The sequence below is a fragment of the Sciurus carolinensis genome, chromosome 10 (genome assembly GCF_902686445.1).
Source record: "Sciurus carolinensis chromosome 10, mSciCar1.2, whole genome shotgun sequence".
In the NCBI taxonomy this organism is placed as follows: Eukaryota; Metazoa; Chordata; class Mammalia; order Rodentia; family Sciuridae; genus Sciurus; species Sciurus carolinensis.
The window spans coordinates 136,423,225-136,436,974 of NC_062222.1; the positions used below are offsets into that span (position 1 = coordinate 136,423,225).

The 13,750-nt window shown below is 56.6% G+C and overlaps 2 protein-coding genes across 13 annotated transcripts in view; one reads left to right on the forward strand and one right to left on the reverse strand.

Annotated features, from left to right (window-relative positions):
* The window catches only part of Ppp2r2c (protein phosphatase 2 regulatory subunit Bgamma), a 101,110-nt gene extending 95,250 nt beyond the window's left edge, over positions 1-5,860 (reverse strand). Inside the window, exon 1 of one of the 3 annotated variants that reach the window (XM_047567096.1) lies at positions 5,767-5,860. In XM_047567096.1, the coding sequence (XP_047423052.1) occupies positions 5,767-5,845 (79 nt within the window). In that variant the 5' untranslated portion in view covers positions 5,846-5,860. Of the gene's footprint in view, positions 1-4,652; positions 5,006-5,766 lie in introns of those variants that run through there. The other 2 variants (XM_047567097.1, XM_047567098.1) reach the window with 2 other exon arrangements.
* Positions 3,117-11,064, forward strand: LOC124994838 (uncharacterized). 10 transcript variants are annotated; one of them, XR_007110554.1, is made up of 3 exons: positions 3,117-3,502; positions 6,881-9,122; positions 10,095-11,064. XR_007110554.1 is itself a non-coding variant. In XM_047567100.1 (3 exons), exons 1-3 carry the CDS (start codon positions 3,142-3,144, stop codon positions 7,970-7,972), a joined length of 1,089 nt encoding a protein of 362 aa, XP_047423056.1. In that variant the 5' UTR covers positions 3,117-3,141; the 3' UTR covers positions 7,973-10,082. The 10 variants fall into 10 exon arrangements, 2 of the variants coding, with proteins under 2 accessions (XP_047423056.1, XP_047423055.1); XR_007110555.1 differs by having other exon boundaries at positions 6,881-8,742; XR_007110556.1 differs by lacking the exon at positions 10,095-11,064 and having other exon boundaries at positions 6,881-8,481; positions 8,596-10,082.
* The last annotated feature ends 2,686 nt before the right edge of the window (positions 11,065-13,750 follow it).

Genomic DNA, 13,750 nt, shown 5'->3' on the forward strand with positions numbered 1-13,750 from the left:
GGTGCTGAGGATGGAACCCAGGGCTTCACACATGCTAGGCGAGCGCTCTACCACTGAGCCACAACCCCAGCCCGGCACATCTTGATTTTCAACGCCAAAGCCTGGCTCTCTCTGCTCACCCCCTGGGCTGTAGGTCTGCACCAACAATTCCCTCTGGTGTAACCTGTGTCCCTGCTGGTGTGGGTGGGATCTGGGCTAGCCCACCTGATGGCAGTTCTGAAGACTAGCCTCTTCATCTCATTTACGGATCGTGCTAACGAGGGCTGCTTGTGCTGTGAGCCCCGGGCTGGGCATGCTTGGTACACCCAGCCATTTAACGCAGGGTTGTGCCAGATTCCTCCCAAAAGGGTGGGAGCTCACAGATGTGAAAACTTCAAACAATGGCACATCCCTCATTTGCAGAGATCAGCAACAACCAAGAAGAGGCTGAGGCTCGGAGATGCTGTGGCCCACCAGAGACCACAGCCCAGAGCCAGACTCCACCAGACCCAGGTCCCCAAAACCAGGTCTTCTGGTCACGCATCAAGTTACCTCAATAGCACCAAGGAGGAGAAAACCGAACTTGGCAACCTTCACTTGAGTGCAGTAAGGGACAAGAGGATTCCTAAACAATGCTAAAAACTCCTCCTGGCTTCCTATATTTTGGGTCCTGCCTGCGAGCTAAGCCTCCTGGTTTTCCTGATACGAAGTCAAGACTGCCTAAGTAGGGATGTCGTTGGTCGAAGATTTGAACAGAGATTTGACTCAAAGTGGGGGACAAGGAAATGTACCAGCCTGTGCAGCCGGATGCCCAGAGGTGGGTGGGCATGCGGCCTGGGTGTCACCGCGGTCCTGGGTTCTCCGTCACTCCCCACCCGGCCATCAACAATGTCGCCTCAAGTCTGCCAGCAACCACAGGGCTTGGGTGTGCCCGCTGCAACAGCCGGCCGACGTCACAGCTCCCTTCCCCCCTCCCAACCTCCAGAAGTGACTCCCACATCCCTCTGGAACCTGCACTGGGAGGGGGATACGGCCACCTACCTGTGGGCACATGAGGCCCAGCCAAGGCCTGCGGCCCCTTTCCAGGCACAGCACGTGTGCCACAAGGACCCGGAGGCCCAGTGTAGGGGAGATGGACTGTGACATGACACTGAACCCTGCCACCCACCCCAGGGTGGCTAGGGGTGGACAGGAAACTATGGCCTCCAGGACACCACCTAGAACAAGTGCTCACACACTGGGTTAAGACAGGCCCAGGGCTCCTTGCTCACCTGAGCCCCTTCATTTCCTCCCTACAAACCCAGGACAACTGAGACAGGGACGACCTGAAGTCACGTGGAACACACAGGATGGGGTTAAGAAGACAAAGGCACACCCCTTCTGCGGTGTGAGCAGCACGAGTGTGCAAGGGTTTGAAGGCTGAGGTGCTCCGGGGAGGGGACACTGCATGAGCTCTCGTGTCCGAGCCTCACTGCCTGACCAGAGCCAGGCCCAGAGCAGGCTGTGCCTGGCACCAAGAGAAGGAAGGGTGGAAGGGTTTGGCGCATCCAGTCTGGCCTCAAAACCCCATGGAACTCACTGGAAAGTGTGGGGCTCTGCTGCAAGAGAGAGCACCGCCAGGAGAAGTCCTTTCTGGAAATATTCAGCTTTTGAGAAAAATCTGAACGAGACTTTGCAGCATCCTCCTATCCCTGGGTCCCCTTTCCCTAGGGCTCAGGTCTCCCCATTGTCCTCAGTGCTTCTACTTTACTGCTGGCCCCCATGCCCCCAAGTTCTCTGTGCCCTACACCCACACCTAATGATCACAATAACCCTCAACGCAGCTAAGCTCAGCCAAGAGCAAGCACAGAAAGACAACAGTCCAAGCTGGTCTAATTCACACCAAGGTGTGAATGACTAACAGGACATAAACTCTTCCCAAGATACTTAGGATTTCACAAGGCTTAGGAACCCAGGCAAGACTCCCATGGAAAGATGACATTGAACTTGGGACTCAAAGGATGAGTAGGAATCTGCCAGGAGAAATGCAGGAGGTAGGTCTCCAGGTGGCAGCAACTGCTGGAGCAAATGCTCTGAGGTCAAAAGAAAATGGGATGCGAAGGAACAGAAAGTCGATGGAGCAGCTGGGGCATCCTAAGTGTGGACGCAGCCAGGTGGAACAGGAGCCTGCACACCTGAGCCTCTGCAAACTGAGTGTCAGCATCCACTACTGATTATGAAATTCTTCCAGTTATAAGATGGATTATAATAGTTCCATTTATTAAATGCCTCTGATAAGCTAAACGCTGTGCCAGCCACTTTCTACACTAGCAGAGTCACCTCGATGATCCAGTGACAGAGATCACTTTTATTTCTGTCTTTACAAAGGGAGAAACGGAAGCTCAGAAAGGTTTAGCAACTTGACCAAGGCAGCACAGGAGGTGAGGCATCAGAAGCAGAATTCTAACACTGGCCTGACAGCAGACAAATCTATGCTCTACCAAATGCAGTCAGGATTCAACAGCGTGAAAGTCTATTTTCCTCCAAGGGAGTCATGGTTCTCATTTAATTTTCTCACAATTACTGTTACCGTTTCTTCCTGCTGAGGGCAGAGGTCTCTGATCTGACCCCTCCACAGTCCTAGCACCTGAGCCCTGTGCCCTACATATCCTGACACTCAGTCTGAGCCATGGACAAGACCAAGCCTCAGTTGCTTTATCTAAAAAGTGAGATGAGGGTTATGTGAGACCTTGTGGGGAGGCCCTAGCACATAGTAGGTGCACAACACACTCAAGCTGCCATTGACACCTGGACCTCATAGAAATGCCACGACCTGTAGGCAGGTGGTTCCTTCACGCTCATTTTACAGGTGGGGGAGCTGACACAGGTGAGCACTCGCCTGGAGGGCACAGGCTTCCCTGCCAGAACACAGGCTGCAGAGGGACTCTATGGCCGGCAGTGACAGCACACACAGGAGCTCAGCAGCCATCGGTTAAGTAAAGTCATGACTTCCAGCTCCCAGAGCTATCCTTCCCTCCCTGTGCCCGGCTGAGGACTGGAGGATCCCTCAGAGAAGAAGGCGGGTGAGATGCCAAGGAATTCATGTTGAAAATGTCGGGTACTGTGCTGTGTGTTTAGTTACACGACAATCCTGCCTCCCATCGCATTGTCCCCAATATAAAGATGAGCAAAGAGAGGCTTCCTCCAGGCAGCCAGACCAGAGCCAGATCCGGTGCAGCAGACACCTGCCAACATCCCCTCTCCAGAGCCAGGCCACTGGGGCACCTGCCAGCAACCCGAGGCCTCCTTCAACCCTCTGCGGCTCCGCAGGCTGTGAGCAGAAAGCTCACCCCCAGCACACAGCGGATCCTGGCTCCACCTCACCAAGGCAAGCGACAAAGGGCTGCATTCGGCTCCCCGGGGCCTCCCGAAGCCCGGCCTGACAGCCGTCACCCAGCTCAGCAGCCCAGCCCGGCGGCGAAGCATGACTCAGCGCTTCTCCTCTCGAGCGGGGAACGCCACCCCTCCGCATCCGTCCGCCCAGGTTATACACCCCACCTCCGCCCCCGGGGTCAGGGCACCCCAGCGCTCCCGGGCGGTGCTCCGCTGCCGGGGCCCCGCAGGGCTTAGCTCCCTCTCGGCCTCATTTCCGGCGGAGTCAGGCATTAGACTCCGGCCGGAGGCTAGTCACCGCGCAGGGCCCACACAGGTTCCCTGGCTCCCACACCCGTGCGCAAGGGCCCGCGGGACGCAGTGCCAGGGCCCCTCCCCCAGGGTGCCCATCAGGGAGCCTCTTGCTAAAAACACATAAGCACTTCTGCAGCCTGTCCAGCAGCCCCTGGGGAGGATGCACCGCCCTACACCCGGGAAGGTCTCCAGCACAAGGGTCCCCTCTGCCTCAGCTCGCTGCTACTCCGCGCCCAGGTCTCCCCATCCTCCACCAGGGGTTCACTCTGCTGTCCCCTGGCTGCACACCGGGGCTGTCCCACCGTTCCCTGGGCAAAGCGGGGCAGAGGGACCCCAGAAGTTGCTGCCCTGTAAGAGGGGCGCTGACCCTCAGGGTTCCACCAGGCTTGGTGTGGGGGTTGGGCTTGTAAGGCCAATTTAGGGGGTTTTAAATGCAGGGCCTGTTTGTGGGTAACATGTACCACGTGGGGGGTCCTGAAGGTTTGGGCTCCGCTACTCCTGCCTCCATATAACTCCCCAGGAATAAAACGTAGCCCCAAACCTGCGCCTCCCTCCCAAGAAAGGTCCCTGGCTCTGGGGTGCAGGGAGGGGCCCGCGGCAGGCGAGCCTCTCCGGAGGACCTGGCAATGGATTTTTTTCCCCTGGGCCCCTCTTGGTCTCCAAGGAGTGGGCAGCCTAGAAAATTCTGCGGGCTTTGGAAAGGGCTGAAAAGGCAAATACGGGATTTGAAGCCATTACATTTTCCCGGGATTTCCACACCACATTAACCGCAGGCATGGCCTTTTAAAAAATGATGGCCAGGGCCGATCGGGATGCCACCTGGCCAGGGGGAAACGCTGCCTCCCGGAGGGCGGCGCGGAGGAGGGCGCTGCCCTCTCCGGGCGCTGGGCAGCGGGGCCGGTGCCCTCGGGCTCCCTCCCTCCAGGCCCGGGTCGGGGTGAGGTGGGGTGAGGCGGGGTAGGGCGGGGTGGGGGCGGGGGACACGACACACAGCGCGCGGTCCAAACCTTCGGAGGGCATTCGGTGCGACGGCATCCCCACGCCGCGGCCGGCCGGAGGGGGTCTCAGACAACACGTACGTTACCTTCAGTCACATAGCTGTGGTCTCGCAGGAAGCTGTGGTTGATTTTCCGCGTGTCCGTGTCCTCGCCCATTGAAGGCCGTGCCCGGTGCCCTGGGCATGCCCCGCCGCCGCACACCGATGCAATCCGCAGAGGTCGCGCCGGGCGCGCGGGCCATGCCGCCGCAGCCTAGCAGGGGCGCGGGCCGCCGGGGCCCCGGGGGGCGGGCATCGCGGCCGCGGGCGGCCGGGACCGGGCGGGGTGGCCGGGGCGGGCGCCGCGGTCAGGCAAGCGCGCGGCGGGCGGGCGGTGGCCGCGGGTTGGGGCGGGCCGGGGCCCGGGCGCGCATCCCGGCCGGCCTGTGCGCGCTGCGTCCGTGCGCCGGCGGCGGCGGCGGTGGCCTGGTGCCGGTGCGCCTGGCTGCGGCGGCGGCGGCGAGGGGACGCGCGCGGCGCTGCGCTGCGCTGCGCCGACCGAGCCGGGGCCGAGCCGGGCTGCGCGGGCTGGGGCGGCCGCCGCCGTAGCTGTCGCAGGCCCCTCCCTCGCGCCGCCCGCTCCTCCGCCCCCGAGGCCGCGCCGCCCGCGGCGCACCCAGTCACCCTGCAGGTGCAGCAGGCGCCGGGGCAGTGGTGGGGCCGCGGTGCCTAGGTCCTCGCGGTGGGCACCTTTGGTGGCTGGGCGCGCCACGGAGGAGGGATGGAGGGAGGAGACCGCCAGCCTCGGTGGGGGCGGGGGTGCTGGTCGGCTGAGCTGAGGAAGGAGGGTCCCTTGGGTGCCAGGTGCTCCAATTGGGGAAGAGATGGCCAACGGGCAGGGGGGCCAGAAGAGCGGAGGAGATGGGCAGCACGCTGGGCAGAAGCGGCAATAGGACTGGGAGGGGGTGGGGCGCAGCTGAATGGGGGGCACCTGTGGCTCGGGAGACCTGAGCCGGTGAGAGCGGGGAGAACCTCAAGTCCCTTGGTTAGTAGAAGAGGGAGTGAGTCGGGCAAGTTCTGGGGGCCCTCCTGAGCTCACGGCTGGGTCTTTGTGAGGAAGCTAGGGGAGGTGGGCCAGCACTCACAAGGCAAAACTCTGGATGATTCTGCCGCAGAGAGTTGACCTTCCCAGGCAAAGCTCTTGCTCTCCTCCGGCCTCCCCATTGTGTTCGGGTGAGATACAGCTGAGGACACCAGCGCTGGGGGCGCTCCAGAAACTGCCTGAAAAATGCACCTCCCCTGGCGCACCTCCCTGCTGCAGGCATGAAGGAGCTTACCTCCTCCCTCCACCTTCCTTCCCTCCGCTCCTCCTTCAACCCATCCCTTCCCCTCCCTTCTACTTCCCTTTGCTCCGCTTCCATTTTACCCTAGACCTGACACACGGTGGACCCTCAGAAATATTTGTCTCCTCTTTGGTCAGGCTGTCATCTCCTCCAGGCTCACTCTGTGCGTGACACCCAGGGCACAGTGGCCTCACAGGCCTGCTTAGGTGTTCAGCAAGACCTCCTCGGAAAGGGAGGGAGAAAAGCTATACTTCACCATGGGGGCACAGAGTCCATGTGGCAACGAAGGCTGAGAGACCCTGGGGTCCAGGATTGAGGGCACAGGCTCCAGGTGGTAAGCGGGCTGGTCTTGCCAGTTCTGCAATGCTGCATGCAGTACTCTGCTTCTCTCAGCCTGGGTTTTGGAGTCCCAGGCAGCTCACTAAAATGTGGTGGGGACAGGAGGGTCAGAAGGCGCTGGGGTGTGGAGGGCAGGCTTCTGAGAGAGCAGAGGTGCTGCCTAAGGCATCCTGATGGGAAATGGGAGGGAGCTTTCACAGCTGGGACTGGGCTTTCATTCTTCAAATGCTAGAGGCCACCCCACCCAACACCCTGCAGGTGTAATGGAAAGACTGGCTTCTGCCAGCCCCTGCCTGCTGAGTGGCCCAGGGGCAATGCCCTGACCTGTCCCAGCCTGGGCATTGTCACTGCACAGCAAGCCTCCACTGCTCACCTTGGAGCAGAGGGGTGCAGATTCAATGCAGGGACCCTCCAGATGTGCTGGATCCACATCACTCTGCCCCCAGGAAGGTTACTGATGTCCCCGTGGTCTCCTACACCAAGTGGGCACATTCTTCTGTCTCTCACACCTGATCTGCCCTCACTGCACATTCTAAACCAGCACCCATTCTCTGCCCATGTCCTCCTCCCTCTCTAGCTCAGGAAAACAAAATGACTGTGACCTCAGACACTGGAAGACATTCAGGCTGCATTCAAGTCCGGACAGCGAGGGAGCTGGGGCCGGCACAGCCTCCTGCAAAAGGGGCGAGACAAGACGGTGCCTCAGAAGGTTGGCATGCCTGGCTCATGCTTAGCAAGAACCTGGCCTCATGGTGCTATGCTGCCGTCGTGCTGAGCTCCAGCCTCCTGCATGCCCCTTACCCTTCCTCTCTGATCTTGGAGAGATCTCCACACCCACCTTTCCTATCTCTCAGTTCTGCCAAAGCACCCACCCCATGCTGGCATGAGCCTCACTTGCAGGGATGCCCTGGACACACTGCAATGGCCCACCCATGCTTCAGTCCCTCAGCTCTGAGCCGTGCCTGGGACCCCAGAGTTGGTATCTCTAGATTTGCTGGACCCCAAGACTCGGCACCAGTCCCAAGGGAGTGCTCCTGCATCCTCTTCAAGCTGTCTCTCCATTCACTGCAGCACCCCCACTCCCCCATCAGAGCCAAGGCCTCCCTCTGCCTCCCGGCTACTGGCACCTACTCAGTCACAGAATCCACTGCTTCCTGGTCCGTATCTGCTCACGTCCCTGTCCCCTCGGGCTGGAACCTGAACTCCAGCACCCACTTTCTGTGCAGAGTGCTCCCTGTCTTTCAATCGCCTGCTGTGTGCACACATGTTGTGGCACAGGTTAGTGCAGCAGACAGACAGGACCCTGCTCCCACGGGGTGCTTCTCCTAGTGGCTCAAGAGGGGCACTAGGAGGCGAGCGTGCACTGAGGAGACCATGGTGGATGGAGAAGAGAGGAGGGTGCTGGAGGGCAGATGCCCGGCTGGGAGGGGTCCTGTGAGAAGGGAGGGGACACTGTATAAGGAGAAATTTGGCAGCAGCCCTCCAGAGGCTCTGGCAGCTTCCACCTGCTTGGGTCTCTACCCAGAGACAGTCCTAGCCCCTGACCCCTCCCAGTGCCAGCACACCGCCTCCCCGTCCTCTCGCCCACCGCCTCAGCCCTCCTGCCAGCTTCTGACCACCATCACCTCTCCTTCCCCAAAAGAAGCCGGTCTCATGGGGCAGAGAATGACCTCCTGGAGCCAGGGGACACCGTAGCCCCCCTCTCGGCCTCACACACTCCCCCGGCAGCTGTGCCTCCAGCTCTCTGCTGTTGCTCCTCCGCTGCTTTTGGAGTTTCGCTCCTTCTGATGGACTTTCCTCGAGTCTCCGCGTGCCTGTCTCCCCAGCCTGCCTCCGTGGACATAGAGCACATACAGAAAAGGACAGTATGGACCGGACTGTGCCCCACCCACCACCCAGACCCCTGCGTGGCAGCCCAATGCCATGGTGTTTGGGGGTGGAGCCTTCGGGAGGTGATTGGGGCCAGATGGGGGTCACAGAGGGTTCTGTGGTGGAATCCTACCTTTATTAAAAAAAAAAAAAAGAAGAAGAAAACTCACCTGCTTCCTCCTGAGACTCACACGTGTGGGCTCCTGGGGAGAAAGACGGGCCACCTACGAACCAGGAAGAAAACCTCACTGTGGAGCAGAGCGGCCAGAGCCTCGACCTTGGGCCTCCAACTTCCAGAGCTCTGAGATAGTAAGTTCTGTCACTTAAGCCGCCCAATCCATGGTGGCTTGCTATGGCAGCCCGTGTGCAAATTGGACATTGGGCCCTGTGGATATCGAGCACCTGTGGCTGCCCCCATGGCAGGAACCCTAGTGACAGACCAGTGCCCCACAAAAACACAGAGACCTTGCGTCCTTCCTTTCTGCCAAGTGGGGACAGAGCAAAAAGACCACCAGCTCCAAGTCATGGGATCCCTGCAGCCTCCAGAGCCACGAGGAGTCTGCATCCTGTGTAAGTCATCTGGTGGTGGCACGTGGGTTACAGCAGCCCTGGTTAAGGTGCCACCCATACATGACCCCTCCTTGAACTGTAACACTACGGCTTCCCTGTTCTGGAGAGTTCCAGCAGCAGACTGGGGGTGTGAATGCTGCCGACCTGCTGTCCTGCTCAGCATTCTCTGCGGTCCACTCGGTGGTATACCTGCAGCTGTGACCTGTTCGTTTGCTGTGGAAACGCAGCAACTTGCCCTTAGCACGGGCACTGCGGTGCCTTCAGTTTGGAAGCTGTGAAGTTCCTGGGTCAGCATTTACACGCACATGGTGCCAGAACGGCCACTCAACAGTCTCTGGACATCTAACTGTAGTTGCAGAGGGCAAGCAGTCTTCTTAGAGGTGACACGGGAGTCCCTATTGGCATATCCGCTCCCTCAGGGAGCTGCTGCCTGGGGTTGTGGGCCCACCCAGCCCCTGGCTGCCTCTGCTGCTAACTCCCCATGCTGTCTGACACCAACTGGCCTGCTCCACCGCCCACTGAGGATGAACCCTTGCCAGCTCCTCTGCCCACGCCTTCCCAGCCTGCCTGCTTCTGGTCTCAGACAGAGCCCCCAGTCCCTCCTCCATCCAGCCACATGGCCACACTGGAACCCCAGGGCTCCCATCTCCCACACACTAATTCTGAATGCAAGGGTCTCCTGTGTGCACCCTGGGTCCTCCCTAAAGACCACGACTTCCGAGCAAGGCAGATCCCTCCCAGACCACACATCTGCACCAGCTGGGCCCCTGCCTCCAATGCCCTCTTGTCCACCTTTTCTCCATTTTCCCGTTTCTCACCTTCTTCTGTGCCTGGGGTAGGTTTGCACTTCCTGTCTTTTTTTAAATTAGTTGTGGTCACAAGACTAGCTTTGGGCAGTGAAGCTTAAGGCAAGTGAGGGGAGAGTGCCTCTTCTGGGTCAGAGCTTCAAGACCCTCTGTGTGGCTTGCCAGACCTTCTTCCCCTCTCCACCCCACTCTCACCTTCCCTTCTTCCCTCCCTCCCTCCCTCCCTTCCCTCCTTTATTTCATTAAAGGACTGTGAAGAACTATAGCGTGTGTTGGGTAAGCAAGAAAAAGCATGTGCTGTTTTAGTCACCAAGACATGCAGGCTGCTTATTACTGCAGTGTACCCTCACCTATCCTGACAGCTCTGTCCCTGGGAGCATTTCACATGTGTTACTACGCCCCTCTCAGTACGTGAGAAACACGGCTCAGCCAGCATGGACCAAGTTAGACTGCAGCAACCCAGTGGGTCACAGGCTTCTTTCCCAGGCCTGCCACAATGCCATCATGAGTTGGTGACAGTTCTGATACTTGTCATTTTCATCCCAGGACCCAGGCTGATGGAGCAGCTCCACGTTTGGACAGTGGGCTCGTGCAGAACTAAGAGAGACCTGGGGCCATGAGCTCACTCCTGTGGCACCACTGGCCTCAGTGGAACACAGGGGACCGTCTTCCTCCAGGAAGGAGCTGCAATCATTTTGCACCACAAGACAGTCTACCATCGCTCCCATTTTACAAATTAAAGAAACAGGTGCTGAGTCATTTTTTCCTGACTCACAACTCCTACGTGGCAGTGCTGAGATTTACCCAGGTCTGAGTGGATCCAGAGCTTATTGGGTCGGCCCACAAAAGCTAGTACTAACCTAGCCACTCTGCCAGCATCCCCCTCCAGAGCCCAGGGCCAAGCTTCCAGGTGGTCTCAGCTCATTCTAGCACTGAGATCCATCTGTTTTCGCCTCTAGGCTGAAAGAGTGTCACGTGGCTCTTCCTTCCAGTGCCATGATGGACCCGATCCCACCCACTCACCCCAGTCTAGTTCACCAGGCCTGGGGATGGAGAATGTCTCAGAAACAGGCCACGACCCAGCAAAGGGAAGTGAGCCCACATGGAAGGGCCTAGAGCTACTGCTTAGCCCGGCACCCCCAAGGTCCCCAGGGTGTTCTGCACAGGACACCCAGAAATAAAGGAAGGTGGAAAAGTTGTGATCCTGAACCCAAACGTAATTGCCAAAACCCCTCTGGGGTGTGTCATTCCAGGTTAGTTGTCTCTTCATTTTTTTACTTCTATTTGTTTTAATGACATGTTTCAAATACGCGGAGACATGAAGGATGAGCACTCCCCGCCTTCTGATCGCTGATTCAGGATGGATCAATCTTTCCAATCCGACATTCTTGCTTCAGCCCTTTTCACTTCAGAAATAAAACCAGAAAAAGAGAAGGCGGACGCTTCCTCACAGCCTCCTTAATTCCCTCTTCCCTTTCTCTTTCCGAAGGCAAACACTTTCCCCGAGTTGGTGCTTCCACCATCCCTGTTCTATTCTTTAACACATATGTGCACATTATACCACTTTGTGTAATTTTTTAATTTATATAAACATTGTCATATTGATCACCCCCTTATTGAAAATTGCTTTTTTTCACCCTAAGCATTATTTTCTTCAGCTCTACCTGGTCTCTTCATCGACCGGGAATGCTGGAAGAAGCGATCAATGGTCACTGCAACTTGCTCCAAGCACCTTCCCACGAGAGCAGATCCTGTGCATCTTTCCCAGTTCTGTGTTCAGTGACATCACAGTGATGTAGAGCCATTGGCCATAGTGGAGAATTTATGTCCCAGAAGTGGAAAATGCTTCAGGTTAAGGCTTCCCCCTAAACCCTGGCTGTTAAACATCTACCAGTGCACCAGTGACTGTGACTGATTTGCATTTCTCCCACCTGCCTCCACCAGCCTTTCAGGATTTCAAACGATGTGCAGTGGTGTCCTTTAACCTAGCTCCCCAAACCCAAATGCAAAGGTTTCCTCGGATATGGACAGGGTGCCACCCCCTTACATATGCTCAGGATACATATGTACATGTGGGTACATCGTATGTACATCACTCGTGATGGGTCATGCCTACCAGTGGAAGCGTGTATTTAACTCCTAACTTTCTTGCCAAATTGAGGAACAATTTGTACTCCGACAACCTTCTCAGTAGCACCTGGAGCAGATGTAAATTCATGTGAAGTTGATGGTGAGCTGATATCGATGACGGCTTCATTTGCACTTCCTGATGGGTAGTCAGGAATCTTTCCAAAGCTCCCATATGAATTTGCTCTTCTGTGGGTTGCCTGTTCTTTCCCTTTGCCCATCTCCCATTAGGTTGCTTGGTTTTCTTCTTACTGACTTCCTGCAGTTTTTTATGCAAAGGTACGACCTGTTCTCATCAGCTCCTATGTGATGAAAACATTCTCATTTGTTGCTTTTTTCTTGATGTTGTTCTCAGGACTCTGACCCTACAGAAGGCACTGCTTTTAATGCAGTAAAATGTGTCAGTGTTGTCTTTTTAATGCCTTCCCTTTGGTTTGACCAGTACTTATCCCCGCTCTGAGTGATAAAGGTGGTTCTTCAGAACAACCTTCCTTTACATTTATACATGAAGATCTATAAGATTTTCATCACTGTAACGAAATACCTTAAAGGAGTAAAGATTTGCTTTGGCTTATGGTTTCAGAGATTTCAGCTCATGGTTGGCTGTCCCAATCTCTATCACTGTGGACTTGTAGTGAGGCAAAACATAAAGGCAGGTAGCATGTAGCAGGAAGCAGAGTGTGTGTGTGTGTGTGTGTGTGTCCAGGCACACACACACACACGCACGTGCATGTTTGTGTATGAATGAGACAGAGAGGAAGGAACTGGGGACGAGATACAGCCCCCAAGAACCTACTCCCTTCAACTAGGCCCCACCCGTTCGGTGCCTACCACCTCCCAGTGGTCCCGTTAAATCATGGACTAAGCCACTGATTAGGGTGCAGCCCTGTGGTCCAATCGCTTCCCCCGAAGGTCGCCTGACACTGCTGCACAGCAACACAGGAGCCTTTGAAGGACGTTCCAGATCCCAACCATAAGAAAACACCGTTAGAGATTCGGCCCATCTAGAGCATGCCAGGCGTTTGGGTAAGGAGGGAGGGCATGTGGACAACATGGTGTCCAGGTCACTCACTGAATGGCCCGTAAGCTTCCCACTAACGGACAGCACCACTTCTACACCAGGTTCCTGTACGTCTGGGTCCACGTCTGGACTCTGCGTTCTGTTCTTCTGATCTTTTTGTCCTGCTCATGTGACAGTACTACCCTGTCTCAGGTTAGCTGTATGATAATTCAACTTCAAGCAGATCAAGTGACACTGCCTTGGCTCTGCTTCAAAACTGTCTTGGCTATTCTTGGACTTTTACTCTTCTCTATAAATTTCCAGTCTTTGGGTCCCATTCAAAATCCTCTTGGGAGTTTCATCATAATTACAATAAATCTACATGAACCAGGAGAAAAGTGGGTTCTTTCTGACACTGAATCACCTCACCCATGGGTGTGGTCCATCTCTACTTACTCGCGTTTCCCTTTGACAAACGGGGAAGCTGACACACAGGGTGAGCAACTAATCACGCAGGCCAGGATGCAGGGCCCAGGGGCTGCGGCCTGAGGTCTGGCGGTCTGGGTCGGAGGCTCTGCTCCGTCTCCCACTCCTGAGCCACCTCGGTAAAGGGCTCTTGCAAACACGGCTAGATCTCATCTTAAGGCCGTCTCGAGTCGGCCGCACTGGAAATGGGGTTTGCACCTTTTACGTTGGTGCCACTGCTCGGTAGGAATGCTGCTCATCCTGCTATGTTGCCTGTGTCCTGCAATTTGTTGAACTATGCCGGCTTCTGATGGTTCAGGAGCAGATTCTCTTGGATTTTCTACGTAGACAATCACAACATCCACACTGAAGACGATTTTGACTTTCCTTTGCTGTTCCGTCCCACCGAGTTCCAAGACAAGGTGGTACTGGACAGCAGGGTGCCAGGGCTTTTTATTTTTCAGTGTTGGGAAGTGGACCCAGAGGGAGTCTACCAAGCTACGTTCCCAGTCTTGTGTATTTTATTCATTGAGACAACGTCTTGACTAAGTTGCTGAGGCTGGCCTTGAACTCGTGATCCTACTGCCTCAACCTCCTGAGTGCCTGGAAC

Excerpts from the sequence above, each read along its gene's own strand:
- LOC124994838 (XM_047567099.1), top strand. The coding sequence starts at position 3,142 with ATGAGCAAAGAGAGGCTTCCTCCAGGCAGCCAGACCAGAGCCAGATCC. Across the intron at positions 3,503-6,880 it reads CTCCGCATCCGTCCGCCCAG|CTCAGGAAAACAAAATGACT; the intron begins GTTATACACCCC and ends CTCCCTCTCTAG.